Source organism: Lytechinus pictus, chromosome 17 (assembly GCF_037042905.1).
Source record: "Lytechinus pictus isolate F3 Inbred chromosome 17, Lp3.0, whole genome shotgun sequence".
Lineage (NCBI taxonomy): Eukaryota > Metazoa > Echinodermata > Echinoidea > Temnopleuroida > Toxopneustidae > Lytechinus > Lytechinus pictus.
Window position 1 is genome coordinate 10,016,293 of NC_087261.1, and position 16,812 is coordinate 10,033,104.

At 35.5% G+C, this 16,812-nt stretch overlaps 1 protein-coding gene across 1 annotated transcript in view; it reads right to left on the reverse strand.

The window, feature by feature from the left end:
* LOC129280341 (uncharacterized) overlaps positions 1-16,140 on the reverse strand; it is a 31,597-nt gene extending 15,457 nt beyond the window's left edge. The window contains exons 1-3 of the mRNA XM_064111827.1: positions 14,256-16,140; positions 1,362-1,715; positions 570-1,109 (exon numbers count right to left, since the gene is read on the reverse strand). Coding sequence (XP_063967897.1) covers positions 570-1,109; positions 1,362-1,715; positions 14,256-14,358 — 997 coding nt within the window. The 5' untranslated portion in view covers positions 14,359-16,140. The remainder of the gene's footprint in view (positions 1-569; positions 1,110-1,361; positions 1,716-14,255) is intronic.
* Positions 16,141-16,812: the final 672 nt, after the last annotated feature.

Sequence of the window (16,812 nt, forward strand, 5' to 3'; positions counted from 1 at the left end):
TTCAGAAGATGCCCCAATGGGAATAAAATGGCATCGCAAATTATTCAGCAACAAAAGGGACCCCCTCCCCCCTTGAACCGAACCTGCAGTTGGTCTTTTCCCAACACTAAGAGCCGTGGTGACGGGATCAACGTTTGGGAGAAGAAGTAATCAGCATGATCAGTGTCGTTGCTGGAAGATCATATTGAGGGAGAATAGAACAAAGGAAATCTAAAGGGAGAAGGAATGGGGGGGGGGGGGGTACTCATGGAGGCAGGGTAAAATAGTAGATCATGGACAAGGCCCTCTCTGGCGGGGGGGGGGGGTATATTACATTTAAGACGCATGCGTCAATAGCTGAGTTCTCCCATGCATGCCCTAGACCTTAGCGGATATAGGCCTATAATATTTTCAATTGGAAAAAGACATCCGCTGAGAACCATGGTAAATGTAAACACGGCGGTAATGGCGTCACGAATAGATAGTCCATTCAAAATGGGATAAACTATATGGCGAAGATAACTCAAATATCAGATTAGTCAAAAGGCCTACATGTTTATCTAGCAAAGAAAATTCCTCAATTTACTTACCTGGGCAAGTAAAACCTGATGTATTCCAGTATCCCAAACTTCCACATCGGAACGTAAAACTTAAAGACACTCCATCACACACGAAATCTACGAGCGCCCCCATGGCAAAGTAGTCTAAATGTGAGGTGGTTGCTAGGGCGCCCCCAGGAGGCAAGTTCGTCTTTGCACACACCACTGGACAGTCCGTGGGTAACCACAAACCTGTGCTGTCACACTCGGTGTTATATAGATTTGTTGCATTTCCCAAGCATGTGTACGACAACGTTTCGCCGATGACAAAGCTCTCGTTCGCCACAGACTCAAAGACCACGTACGGCAGCGGATCGGGTGGGGAGCAGCGGATTGTACAGACCGGCGGAGCACCGGACCAGTTGTTTTCTGTGCAGGTGATAGTGGATGTACCCGTTAAGGTACTAGGTGATACACAGATGGTGCTGTAGTCAAGGGTGTCGTTGATGGTGAAGTTCCTTTGGTTGACGGGTGGGTAGATGTCTTCACCGACATTGAGGTAACCCGGATGGAAGCAGTCCGATGCAGGATCTGTTGTTGGTAGATTAAAAATAGTCTTTTTTAATATTGCCCCATTTTTCTAGTTTAAGCCACCCCCTACCAAACCTGTATGTAATTTGCTCAACAATAATCGACTTTTTGATTCACCTGAGGGAACAGAACTTTGAGAAGACCTGCCCAGTTGTACTGCATATCTTGACTTATACAGTTGACAACAGTTGTTAAGTTTACAACATTTAAAAGATCTTAAGTCTTCAAATTTTGTTCGCCGATTATCCATACCTTTTATTTCATAGACGAAAACATGAAAGCTTTCACCGCACATCTGTGTCTGGTCACCGGTACAGTTCTTGCTGCAAGCTGAGTCGGCCGGTGGCGCGCCTTTCGAATCATATGGCGCGAAAGCTCCTCCGCATAGGCACTGGCTGCCATCTTGGAGCCCAAAGTAACGTGCATTTTGGTTGGTGCATATTTGAAAACAGAGCTCAGGTGTCATGTCATTTGATTGGCAGTAAGGCTGTTTAGGAGTGCATGTGTTAATGCAAGATTGGTGAAGGGCGCCCTCGCACTGGATGAGATCTGGAAGAACATCGTATTCGAAGTTGTCGTAGAAGCAGCCTATACTGACGAACGAAGCTATAAAAAAAAAAGAATAAAAATGTTGTACATATTAAAGATCGTTCAATAATAATTATTAAAGACGTTTTCAGTCTCTTATATCATGTAAATTTAGGAGGTTTCTTGTTGGACTTCGAAGGGTTAAAAAGGCGCTAACCCTGTAAGCATGACGAAATTGAAAAATCCACAAATAATATGTCATTCATGATACTGCAGCTCGTGAAGTTAGGGACACAATTAAAGCGAAAAGTAAAATTGAAAGAATTTACCTCAGTAAACTATAACGATATCTCAATTGAAACAGGTCGTATAATAATGATGAATGGAGTCATTGTGCTTTGGAATTTTATTCTATATTTCTTCACAAAAAATAAACTATAATAAGAATGCATACTTCTATATTGTGCCCTTTGACATGTTCCAACTATCTATAATTTTCGTATCGTTTACACTTCAAGAATTGAAGGCACCCTAGATTATGCTTCGTGAATATTTCATGAGATTGTTCAAAATAATGCGTTTGTGAATATATGTCTGACCGAGACAGAAATTGTCAAAATTAGTAGCCAACGTACACGTTAGAATTTACCAGACTTTGGTTAATATTGACAATTTTTATCGGCCGGACACAATCACCAACAAATTTGTAACTTTGACCTATTCTTTTTCAGAGTGTAGTTATGGTGATTGAGAAGGGCTAACACTGTGAATATTCTGTACATGACGAAACCCCGTCAACAACGACTATGAACAAACGACAGACTACTGACTTTGGTTTGCTCAAAGACTCTTTCTGATATCCACAAAGCTTTATCAACATGATCAAGGTTCCATTTCCACAGAATGGAGATCCCCTTGAAAGACTAGACCTACTAAAAAATGAAAATTGGCTTAGCCTTTCAACAGGCTCCAAGATCACTGAAATTTGTGTACTCTGTAGAATGGCTCTGGAAACAGCCGAAAGAATTCTGAAAGACACAGACTCATATTTTTTTGTCTTGCTAAAGTTTCAATGATCTTTCAGAGATATTTTATTCAACATAATTATAATCTTTCGGGCAATCTTTCTCCGGACCTTCGTCCTTCAATGATATTTAATGATCTCTCAGGGGCCTTGGAAAGATAGCAAGACTAAACAAAACCGTTGAAAGTTCATCAAGAGACCGCTGAAAGACCACTGGAAGACCATTTTCCAGGACTGTTTTGAAGCAATTAAAAAACGTTTTGGATCCAATCGAGACCACAAACAGACAAAGGCCACTGTAGGACCGGTTGGGAATCGTGTAAGACCTCGGCGAACATGGGAAGTTCTTTGAAAGACCATTGAAAGATCAAGCAAACTACAAGTGGTCTTGCTCTCTGCGGAATGGGGTTTATCATTTCAGTTAAACTATGCTCCAAATAAGAAGCCAATTCCTGCAAACTATAATCAACATTTATTCATGACGCTTTGAAATGTGACCATATTTGATTTGCAATAATTGGCCCACGTTCACGACGTTTATCATACCTTCGTTACAAAATGTAATAATACAATTAAAAATTCCCACTACTATTAAACGGTTTTACTGCCCTTAATGGCTTGGTGATCATGATAATTTGGCATAGGGAATAAAACAGAAAAAAATGAGGTGGAAACAATTAAAAATGAATATCCTTGAACAAAATGAGAAGATTCAATTGCCCCATTTTTCGTTTCCCTTGCTGAAATATTGTTTTGTTTACATTGAAAACGGTTTAATGCTTGAATAACCATGTTAGAATACGGTATGAGAGAAAAGAAAAGAGATTTAGGTCTGATGAAATGCCCTTTTAATAAGTTGTTCCTGAGGAGTAAATATAGGTCTACATGATTTAGAGTTACCCTGACATCATCTTCACACTATGATCAAGAGTGGTAAAAAAGTGACAAATTTGAAGGGGTTTATCTAAAATGCAAAGAAAGAGCGAGCGAATGGAATCACATTTATTAATCTGTCCAAGATATTTAAACTTTGAATAAACAAAAGTCAAATCAACGGTATCCGTAATGGAGTCCGATTGAAATAATTGCGAAATTTGATAGTTTTGAAAACACAATCATTAGGATTGTTATGCTTTCTTCGTTATTGCTGATGTATATTGTTGTTAAAGACAGTGTCATGATTCGCTTTTCCGTGAAAACCAGGAGGTTTCAATGGGAATTGAATTTTTCATTCATTCATTCATTCATTCATTCATTCATTCATTCATTCATTCATTCATTCATTCATTCATTTGCATTTATTTCACCTGTACATTACAAATACATAAACAAACATGTTAACATTATAATCACATAAACAGAATTAAATCGTGAATGTGAGGCAGCTTTAAAATGCTAAATGAACCTTACTGGTATTGGTGCTCCCAACAAGATAAAACAAATACCAAAATCTAAAAACATAATGTTAATACTTATGAAAGGTTGAAACTGGACATAGTTATAGGAAAATATTTAATGATATTATTCAGTAGATGATTTCAATCTGATCATTTTAATTTCTTTCATTTCGATTTTCGTTTTTATTTTGTTCTATAAATCAAAGGATCGAAAATTTACAAACTTTGACTATATATGTGACCTGCCACCCCAAAACCAACAATAAGTCGACAAAAATGAATATTGAGATTTTTATTGAGCTGAAATATGTATTTCATAAGCTTTGAAATGATGTATAATATGTTAAAATTGACCAACAATAACCATTACAAGTACTTGATTGAATGCAGAGGAAATTCAGCAAGAGTTTAAAAAATAAGGAGAAAACAAGGTTTGAAGTTAGGGGTTCACTCAAGCATGAATGTGCATACTGTGCAATCTTAGTGAAACTTCCAAGCAGTCCGAAAAAGTAGTGTCCAAGAAACTCGTGTATCTTTTCTTTTATTAAACTAATTCAACTTCACGACTTCAAATTTTCACAGTATGAAGAAGAAGAGTTGCTCCTTTAGATAAGCAATTTTTTCTTATTTGTGGTTTTTGGAGACTAAATTACTATTTTGGCTATTCACAGAGAACCTGCTTACCTGTGGTAGGTCACATATTTACTATAAAGCAAATAGAATGATAATATTATCCATATTAACGTGTGTTTAAAATGATAATCGGCAGACTTATGTGTAACCATAATTTTACCTGTATATAACTATTTTGAAAAATCCACAAATATGCAACTGCGGCTTGCGAACACAATTAAACCGAAAAGTAAAATTGAAAGAATTTATCTCAAGTGAACTGCGAAGATCTCTCAATCAAACCTGGGCGTATACTGTAATAATGGTGAATGGAGACTTATGGAGTCATTGTACTTTGATATTCTATTCTATATTTCTTCACAAAAATGCGAACTACAATGAGAATGCAAACTTCAATATTGTGCACTTTGAACTATCTACTTTTTGAATAGTTTACACTACAAGAATTGAAGGCACTGTAGATTATGCTCCGTGAATATTTTCAAGCATACACTCTTAATTAAAACTGGTAAAAATAACCAATGCGTTCGTGAATATAACTGTGTATGACCGTCAAGAAAATTGCAATTTTGTTTTGATTTGGTTTGATATTGACCATTTTTATCTGTCGGACACATATTTCCCAACAGATTTTTTACTTTGACAATTCCCTTTTTTATAAGAGCAAAGTTATGATTATTCTTATAAGATTGAGTGCAGTACATGTTTGAATATCTTTTTATTCATTTCATATGGGTTTCATTTTCATATGAACTGCATAGAAAGCAGCGTTCATTATCTAAAGTTTATTTTCAGAATTCCTTTATGAAAAAAAAACATTAGTTAATCAAGATATATTAAGAAATATTTTCAATTAATAATCATCCAACTTTAATGAATATTAACATCAATATTTGCCATAATGCATACTAAAACAGAAAATACAGAACTTTATTTTCCATGATCCGGCATGAATCTTTGAAGAATAAACACATGATTTACGAATTTCTCGTAACGAATCGAACCGTATATCCTGTCCTCGCGATCAGGACTCACCACATAAGAGGATTAGCACTAAATCTAGTTAATGATGATACAAATTGAGGTCGATGAGCTAATGTCGAGATACAAATCTTACTCAGATGGGTAGGCAAAGTATCGATAACACGTTCTGCTTGACCAGAGGAAGTCTGATTATACGTCACCAGTTATTGTGACGAGATTGATGAGGAAAATGCAGGATAAGACTAGTGACTTAATCGGCTTTCTAATCCACCGCCAATCTCTCATATTCTCATCACTTTTGCTCTTTCTCACCCATTATACGGCGATATATGCAGGTATCCTATTTAGAAGTTTTGTAAACCAAGAACTTTATACAGTTGTTAATTCTGCATTGGCTGTCACACCGTCGAAAGTGACTCGAAGCTGACTCTAGGACCCCGTCTTACGATTAATCAGATTAACCTCAACTATATGGAAATCCATCATTTTCATAATTTTTTTTCTTTAGGAAATTTGTACAATGTCCGTTGTAAACAAAGAGAAGCGCAGAGAATTTTCAAGAAAACAATGAATGCATGAATATACATTAAATCTAGGAAATATTTTGAACAAACATACATAATACACTGATACATGTTGACGTTGCTGGCCGTCCATAGTTGCGATTGATCGGATCAATCGTAACTCTTTCTAAGACGGGGCCCAGACATATACTATGCTGAGATTGCTGACTAAACATGATCAAAGTCAACGTTTTGATCAGCCCTGATTGGTTTATTCTCATTTGGTCCAATGCCCGTTCGTCCAATCACCAACTCGTCTACTGTAACATGCATAATTTGATCTACCATCAGTTCGTCCAATATCCACATGGTCTAATCGTCATTTCGTCCACTCACCATTTCTTCTAATAACCAGTTGGTCCAATAGCCATTCAGTCCATATACCATTTGGTCTAACTAGACTAAGTGTTAATTGGTCAAAATGAATGAAAATAAAACGAATATTAGACCAACAGGTTATGAGACGAAATGGTCATAGACGAAGTGGTGATTAGACGAAATGATGATTGGACCAAATGGTTGTTTGACGAAATGTTGATGGACGGAATGGCATTAGACTATAGACCATGTAGTGAGTGGACCCCTGATTCATTCCCACTCGAGCTTCAAGAATCCTGCCAATTGATTTTCACATCTAAACAATGATTCACGATAGCAATAATAATTTATCTCTTCTATATATCTGATATGTACACTATTACATTCCTTCATAACTCATATATTTACATAATTCTTATATTTCAATACATATAAGTTCTGCACGTTGTCAATCATTGCATGGTTGAAGTAAGATTTGAAACAATTGTCTTGCTGAAATACAGTGTAAACAGCTAACTATAACAAATATTTATATCCGAAACTGCTAAAGCATCATAGCTTAAACATGAGAGCGCAAAAGCATATATACCTTGTTTGCAAACAAACATCGAAATTAAATTGGCAAACATAATCATGATAATACACTCCCGTCTGGTTTGTTTTCCATAAGACTGGTGCATTTCATTTTCATTTCATTTCATTTCATTTATTGGTTTTTGCAACATTTTTCATAACAGAATTCTGGACAAGAAAAATACATATCTGAAACTTGACATCAAGATAATGAACAATAGTTTTGTATATAAATCCTCAAACATATCTTACATAAATGAAAATCATTAAGTGGTATTTTCTGTTACACAATAAATAGGATGGTTGCAAGGGTCGTCACAAAAGCAAAGCTTGAAAACGTAACAACCCTGGAATATAGCCAAAATAATTAATATCTATTGTCATTAAACGTGCAGGCGCATGAGGGACGGGGGGGGGGGAGATGTTTGGTCCTTAGCATGGAATTTTAGAAAATAACACGTTTTGTTGTTTGATTTTGATTTATACATGTTCTAGATAAAAGTCAATGTCTAATTAAACATGAAAAGGAACATCTTAACACTGCAAAAATAACGGTGTTTTAACACCAAGGTTCTTGAGTCGAACACCGCCCAGCTTCCATGTACGACAACACCGGTGATGGAAGGTAATAACCGAACACTAATTCTTGGTATTAATTTGCCAATGCAGCTGAATAATGACAATACGCGGTGTTGATTTGACATCACTGGTGTTAATTTCAATAGTATAACACGTTGGTCTGGTAATTGGGCCCAATCCTGCGGCGTCACTTTGGTAAACATAATAATCGAATGTGTTTTTTTTTTTCAAGTAATTGAACGGAAGTTTTTGTTTTGTTCTTCTTGTTAAAATCAACAAGAATAGCGAAATATTATGACCAACCCCCTCAAAAAAGTGTTATATTGTAAGTGACACACTATTTTGGCATTTCTTTTTTTACACCCGATCATTAATTTTACAGTGTGCCTACACCTTCTTCTTCTTTGGGACTTTCATTAGAGAAAGAATTTAGATTTTTCTGGCAAGATAGATATGTAATTTTACAATAGCATTATTATCGTATTAGTATTTGCAATTGCGTGACTATAGTATTATGTGATATCAAATTTAACACATTTTAAATTTATTCATTCCTTTATTCATTCATTCATTCATTTATCTAGGCTTTTACTTATATTCATATACAAGGTTGCACATATTGATTGTCTTCCATGTGACCCTCTTCGGGAAAGATCAAACAAATAGCAACAATAAACAATGTATAATAATAAAAAGATAATGCACAACCTTCTTCTTCTTTTCTCTTCCTCCACTAAATACGAAGATCTACAGCTGGTTACTGCATGGGTTGATAATAATTAGTGTATTAGGTGCCTCAAACACTTCCTCCCTCAGAGTTGAACAGATATTAATACAAAAGTCAAAAGGGGCCTAAGCTTTCGATCCTAGCAGAATCTTCGTCGGAGGCAAAATGATAAACATATAAAGTGGAACAACCATAATAATACATTCAAGAAAGAGAAGACAGAATTATGTAATTGTATGATTATAAATACTTAGTATTCTTATTGATTAAGTATACCTGTTCATTCAATAATTATACTTGACAATCTGACTTTGTGAAATAATATTTTTACATTTAGAATTAGTTTTGACAATGAACATGAGGAAAACGATCAATGGAAGCTTATAACTAATTATGTTGAAAGTAAACCCACATAATCTACACAGTCTTACATTTCAAATAAATGTTTATTTGAATTGAATTGAAGTGAATTGAATTTCGGATCATAATCTACTTTACATCCGGGAACTCCTTGTCCTTGGGACGGGTATAGATTGAATCAATGATTATGCTTATTGTCATTCTATTCTTAATAATGGGGAGTAAAGAAACTGGATCTTTTCATGAAAAGCTGTCCGATCCTCCCACATTGGTGATAAAATCCTTAAATATTTGTTTGCTTTGTACTCTTGCCGAATATCTTTCCTCTTACAAATGATTCTCTCAAAGAGGGGTTTCTGTTCTGAAAAGCCTTGGGTTGAGTTGGACGAAAAAAAAACAGCGCACATATAAAACGATTTGCTTCAAATATCCTTCGCTGCAATCAGCATGATCTGATGATCAACGCAATGCATTTTCTATATGGTCGAGGAATGGTTGATACGTATCTATTGTAATCGTAAAAACTAATTGCAAAAAATGATAGTTTGATAGGCGGTACTAGAATTACATCCATTCCTTTACCACGTAGATATAAGCACATTTGAATGTTTATTCATGGTAATAGTTGGAATTGAGACTTGAATATTAAATACGATGTGACTTAAAAGCACCAATTCCACTCTGTCGAGTGTTCAGGGCGCATAAAGAGCTAAGAATTAAATAAAAAGTATTTTAGAAGATTTTTAAAGACTCAACAGCGATATGACATCAGAAAAACTATTCCCCAATGTGGGGGCATGCGTGAGTAAATAATCTCGTAAAAAAAGATTTTGGGTAATTTTTCGAATTACCAAAGATATTAAATGTATTGAATGCATTAATGTCATTTGATCTCGAACTGTTAAACCTAGCACAGTACAAACGCTTTAATCTTTTTTTAACATTATGATGCATTATGAACTGATCAGATATTGTTTAAACTTTGAACAAAATGTTTGATTTTTTTAAACAACAACGTTCAATTTCTAATAGGTCTATCTATTGCTTAAAAGTTGGCATCGCTGTTGACATTTTGTCAACAATACTCTCTTTAAGCTCTTAAAGAACAACTGTAAATTCATATAGTAAACTAAGTTGTATGAATTGTCATGTTGTTTAATTTTGATTTTACTGTGTAAAATAATGATCCCATGGAATAAACAGGACCATTTTTATGAATATTATCGCGATTCCTTGCTACGTTGAATCCATAGTAGAATGACCCTCGTTATAATGCAATCAAGCAGGGATACATGACCCGTGAAATCAATTTTTATAATTTTCAAAGGGATTTTGGCAATGATAAAAATTCTTGTATATGGCTTCCAAAATTTGCTCCGAAAATGGAGGAATAAACATCAATGATTAATCACAATTCTACAATATTCCAATCACTATATAATGATCATAAAATCAACTGGAAGGGCGTCAATGGCGACATTGCCGAATTCCCTTAAAAGTCACAGAGCTTCCAAAAATTATAACTTGAATTTTTATTGTCGAATGTCCCACACACCTTCAACACAATGTACCTTGTCGCTGTTTTTCTTCTGAAATTAACTTATAGTACACAACGTGAAACCTCAGTCACACTGACAAGGTCCAGACTCCGAACCAATCAAAATTAAATATCTATGTTCAATGACATGCCATTGGTCCATTTGGAGTCGCTTTCGTTATTATACGAAGGGGTCAAGAACAGAATATATTATTGGAAATAACAGACAAATTACAAAGAAGAAATGTGGTGAAACAGAACAGCAGTAATTCCTAAGTTTCAGAGCTGACGAAATATGGAAAACATATCGTTTGTCCACAGTTTAAAATCTTAAACAACAAAGTGTAATTTGCAATATTTAACTCTAAATAAATAAAGCATAGTTGTTTAAGCTGTTAAACAGCTATAGTGTAAGGTTCGTTTAGTAGGCAGCGTTGTATAAAACTTTAATAAGCGTTTCTACTGTGCAGAATCAAGGACTAATTTGCTGTTTTTATTCACCAATTTTTGACAAAGACTTAAGTTCTCATTCATGTGGGGCATTTTGCGATGTATTTTCTCTGTTCGTGAATCGTCCGTACATCAATCACTCAGCAAAAACTCCCTATACTACCTACCCTCCTCTCATCTTCTTGAATCACCGTGTACTATATTACTATTCTTCTCGCTTCATTTCAGACTTCCTTTCATATTGTATGATTGATATGCGAGTTTGGTGGTGTGATTGTTCAATATTGAAGCGCATGAAAAACCCAGAACAATAAAGGAAATATGTCCTGGACAATAAAGTAATATATCCTCTGAACTTTGCCTTGATTGGAGCACCACAACGTGAAATATGAATGCGAATATTACCAATATTTTTTATTGGTTTTGGTGGACTTTAAGAAGGCTTGGCAGTGGATGAATATTAGATTTCATATTCTCATTTAATGGCCTTTTTTATGCGAAAATCTTATCGAGTTCTTTTTCATTATTGCAGTCTGGAAAGTTCACAAGTTCATGATAAATTTCCAGATACTCTTTATATCGTCTTTCATGGAATGTAACAAGAAGTTGTTATTTTTCTTTCTCTTGATACGAGGGACTTATTTACATTGATTGTTAGTATTATTTGCGATAAATTTAGTAATAAATGAATCATGCAAGCATATATATACAGGTATATAACATGAATAAAAAAATAATGACACGTACAAAGAAGGAGGAAAATTACCTGTTTCATATCGAGTTTGATATCGTTACTTTTCATATCTAGATAAGTTTGAATTTCTACCTCTAATATTTCTATAAGGTATAGAGAGCATGCATCTTATGTATTGTTTCAATGCTTATTTTGTAATACAATTGATATGATTGACAATGATATACATGATGTTAATAATATTTATTTTTTGTTTTTAATGCATTTCTGTCAATACATTTTTTTGTTTTTAATGCATTTCTGTCAATACATTTTTTTGTTTTGCATTTAAAACACTTTTTTACATTGAACATATATAGCATCTACTGATTTAGAATCAAATTTAAACAAGCTTGTTTACGAGCAAAGAGAAGGTAAATAGAAAGTATTTTCAGATAAATTGTAGATTACCGGTAATTCATAAGATTTAATTATCGAGTGTAAACATGAATTATCTTTACTATTTATTTAAGAATCTGACATTTACGGATATCATATCTTTAGGCCCAATGATCCACAAAGGATTACCAATTTCAACTGAATAAATCAGTTATATATCAGTTTCATTTACTGTAAGAACAAATGTTAACTATTATATTTAGCCCCCACCCATCTATACGACAGTGAAGAAAAAACGTAATACAGAAAGATTTTTTAAACCAAAATCGAATGTTAAATAAGGAAGATTTGATATTACAAACTTTCGCTTCATTAAAAAAAGAAAAAAGTTTTCAATACATGCTATGATAGAGCCTATGACGTCACACGCATTGTAAATTGCACGTGTGACTTTAGAATGTAAAAAAAGAAAAGTAAATTTACAAGTGTTTGAAAAGTATAATAAAATAGTAAATTCCACTGTCATATTTGTTTTGAAATTAATAAGTTTAAAAAATTAAATTACACACGCACATTGAAATGTATATCAAAAAAGTACAGTGACCTAAAATCAAACATTCATTGACGTTTTGAAGTTATACTCAAGTTTGCATCAATATCATAGGATATGACATCATCGGTTTATCATTTTATTATGTATTATAATATGTGAAGTAATGCAAAGTTTCAAAATGGCGTCCTTTTGTTACTGACATGACATCCTAATGATTAATATTGCTGACTGTAAAGTTGGTTAGGTATTTGATACAGTGTGTGAGGATATGCCCGTTTGAGACTGCATACATGTCCTGCATGAGGTTGTGCCGCGATCGAGTGGCTTAAAGCACGAAAGTCAGAGGATCCCCGCTCTTATTAGGGGCAGGGGGGGCACAAACATACTTTCATTTGGGTTGAAAGGGGTATGGTGTTATTGTTTTGTTTTGCTTCGGTTACTTTTTCTTTTTTCTTTTTCTTTTTTTTTGCTTCTTGGCTATTCTTCAGACTCCTTAATATTAACAACAAAGGGGCGGGAGGGGGGGGGGGGTGGTAGGTAGGTAGGGTCCAAGGCCGAACCTATGTTGTTATAGGATATGAAATATTTAAGAAATGGGGCCAAGGTGTTAGAGGTTTTCATTTAAAATTTTGTTAATGGCTTCAATTCGACTAGATTGTATTAATGATTTATTTTGTGTATTTAGAAAATCTCTTAAAGTGTTGTGAATATTTGACAATAGAAAAAAGATTTGAGTACGTTGAGTTTATTGGGTTTTATTGTAACACTAAAGGGAAAAAAGAGAAAATGTAAAGTGTTAATTATTTGAGTTTTCAATGTATTCAATTGATTTGTAAAGATATTATATTTTCTTTGATGTATTTCATTTTGTATATGAATTGAAGTTTGTTGAGAAATAAAAAATGCCCTTGAACAAATACAATTTTATCTACACTGCAAAAACTCCGGTGTTGATTTAACACCAGCCCGGAATCTATATATGTCCACCCCAGAGAAGTGTTAAACAACACCAGTTTCGTTTTGGTCTAACACCAGAAAGGTGTTTATACAACACCAATTAGTATTAAAACAGCATCGGTTTGATTCCAAACTGGTGTTGTTTCAATACTTCTCTGGTGTGGACATATATAGATTCCGGGCTGGTGTTAAATCAACACCGGAGTTTTTGCAGTGTATACAATTCTCTTTCATCGTGTATATATGTATATATATATATATCAAAATGTTAATCACTCTCGCCTTTCAAACAGAGGGTCGTGGGTTCGAATCCTAGCCATGGCGTGTTTTCCTTCAGCAAGAAATGTATCCGCACTGTGCTGCACTCGACCCAGGTGAGGTAAATGGGTACCGGCAGGAAGTAATTCCTCAAAAAGCTGTGCGCACCGGAACGGTAGACTAGCTTAGTCGGGGTAATATAGGAGCGCCTTGAGCACCTAGCAAGGTGGATACGTGCGCTATACAAATCCTATATATTATCATTATTATTAATATTATAGTACATGTATTACCAAATCACACACGTGCTTATAATATTAATAACAAAAATGCTGTATAATATTTCATACAACGATGGTTACCACAATATTATTATGAACTTTACAGTGGTTGTTCAACAATTTAAACAATCACGCTATTTTATTGAAGATTAAATATTAAAAATTTTTGTTTATGCTTTTAAACACGTGTTTAAATCTCTGTAGAGTTCATACAGTGAACAGTAAGTATAAAATATTAAACAGCGCTTTTGCTGTGCTGTTCGTAGAAAAAAAAAATGTGCTTAATAGAGTTTATGTGTGGAATGTGTGTAGGTGTGTGGGGAGGGGGAGGGAGTGGGGGACGGGTACTTACTAGAATTCAATTGTGACGTAACAAGGACCGGTGTCACCATCAGAATAGTAAATGTCATCAGTCGTGTCAGCAGGAAGGAGTGTATGATATTGGCTCGATCCATATCTCCACAAAAAAACAAGGCCTTCGTTTTAAAACAACAAAAACCGCACCAGCCTTTAGTACGTCACAATGATGACACACAATTTTTCATCAAGATCTTTGTTCTAATTGCAGCGTTTTGAAGTTAAATTGCAAGTTTGTCGTATTATGCAAAGTCGAATAACTGTTACGCCGTTGTATAATGAATTCCAAGTATGAAATCGTCGTTGTTCGTTAAAGAGCTTAACCAACATTTCCTATCTGGTAGCGTATCGTTCTTATTGTCTCCTCAACTCTGAGTCAGGAGTTAAGTGTCCAATTTAAAGAGATACTGCTTTCATTCCTGATCAAGCGTTAAGAGATAATCCGACTTATTATCCATAAAAGAACTTTCATTGGATTGTGGGTGGGAGATGACGACAAAATAGTAGCTAATTCCTCTTCAGAAATCGTTCTTCACAAACTATGACATCTCAATGATATGGACATTGTTATGTTCTTTTGAGGGAGAGAGAGAAAAAAAAACAATCGCAAATTGCTTGTTGTTTGTCGTCACAATGCCTATATTTTGTCCAGTCCTGAGCCAGAATCTGTTTGCATATCAAACGTAGCAGAGACGAGTGGTGATTTTACCATGTTTACGGTAAAGAAAAGTCTGAACTTTTATATGCTCCCATTCGTTAACACTAATTAATAAGAGGCCCGATAGAAAATAGCGTTTCCGAATGAGGTAGTTAATGACGCAACAATGTTAAGCACTAATAGATGCTTGCCTCTTGTGCAGATGATTAATAAGTTTCCTTAGCCAACAAGAAACGCCGGCAAAACAACAAGTTTTATGCTGATATCATTTGGATGACGGCTTCTCTTCCAAGTTGTTGCTCAAAAAAAGGTAAACATCAACTTCCAGAACTGAGTTCCACATCATATTCCTTAGACGCGTTTAAAAGAGTTTGACTCTTTGGCTTCATAATACAAATGGGAAATAGGTCGGCAAGCTGCCCAAACTTCAACTTAGCTCATCCAAGAGTGGACCAACTTTTTTCACCTGCCTTTGTGTTTATATTCCGATATATCCGGTTACATCATAAGTACCCTTTAAAAGCACAAAAATAACTGATTTAGGATGTTGCGTTATCAATGAGCTGATATGAAATGACAAAATAGAATATCCGGATGTTGTGACGAAAGAGTGTTCGTCGTCGTTGATCCAATACGCACACCACACTTAACATTGATCACAAGATGATCAGTGACTTGCAAAACTTAAAAAAGTCAGTATAAATATACACGAATCAGGGGAGAAAAAGAGGATGGGTCACCTCTCGCATAATCTTGTCAAATATATTGCAGACTCCTATATGGACGATACCCGCACGTCACTTTTCGTTATAAGATTCGTTTTGCGTTGAGGATGACCGACCCAAAACAAAACGCCAGTAAAAAATGGACAGTTCGAGGACTTGGTGGTGGCGAATTCAGTTCTGATCCATGGACACAAAGTGAACTCCTATCTTCGAAGAGGGTGGAGGATGCTACACATTCGCGCTGATCCGCCACGCTAGTGCTTCAATTTCCCATCATAACCAGTGGTAGGCCTACCGAGCATATGGGGCATATATGCCGACTTCATGAGCGCTTTGCACAAAGCCTGAAGAAGACCAAATAATGCCATGATAATGCTCCGGAGAAGAGGGTCTAATCCAGAACTCCGTGTATAGGCCAGGTATGGAAGTAAACAATCTTTGGGGCTCACTTCATTTATTTTGTGTTGACTCATGGCAAACTAATTCAACCTCGGAGAGTGGAGAGACCGCCTCACAGAAATCAACCACTCATTCATAAGATCTGGTGATCCATGAACCCTCAAAATAATAGACCAAAACACCAGGATCGTGGAAGGAAAATGAAGAGGGTGGAGGGGAGGGGGGGGGGGCTGATAAAGAGAGAGGGTAGGGGGAGAGAGGAGAGAGTGTGTGCGCGCTCGTTTGTGTGTGCGTCAGTGCGGGTGTGTGTGAGGGTGCGTTGGTGTGTGTGTGTGTGTGTGTGTAAATGGGGGGGGGGGGAGACTTGATGAACTGGCCCAAATTATTTGAGAAGATAAAGAGAAGAATTTCCAACTGCAAACCGTATGGTATAAGGACAAATATCAATAAAAACTGGAAACTTACTGCACATACAGACTAAATGCACATTACAGTTTATCATATGACATCAAAATTGATTTTTACTTTCAGAGAGGCAAGATAACCATTATACATAAAAATAGATGTCTTTGAGGGTGGTTTTTGCGAAACACATGCATAGAGCAGGATGAAACAAGCAAAAAATACGTGTAGAAAGTATGGAAAATGTAATGAAAATCTTCACGTCCCCCATAAGAGAGCAATACCCCCATTAATGAAGTAAGAGCAAATAAATGATTGCTAGTTTATTCCCTTCCCATACTGACAGATTTTTTTCTGCCCCCACCGCC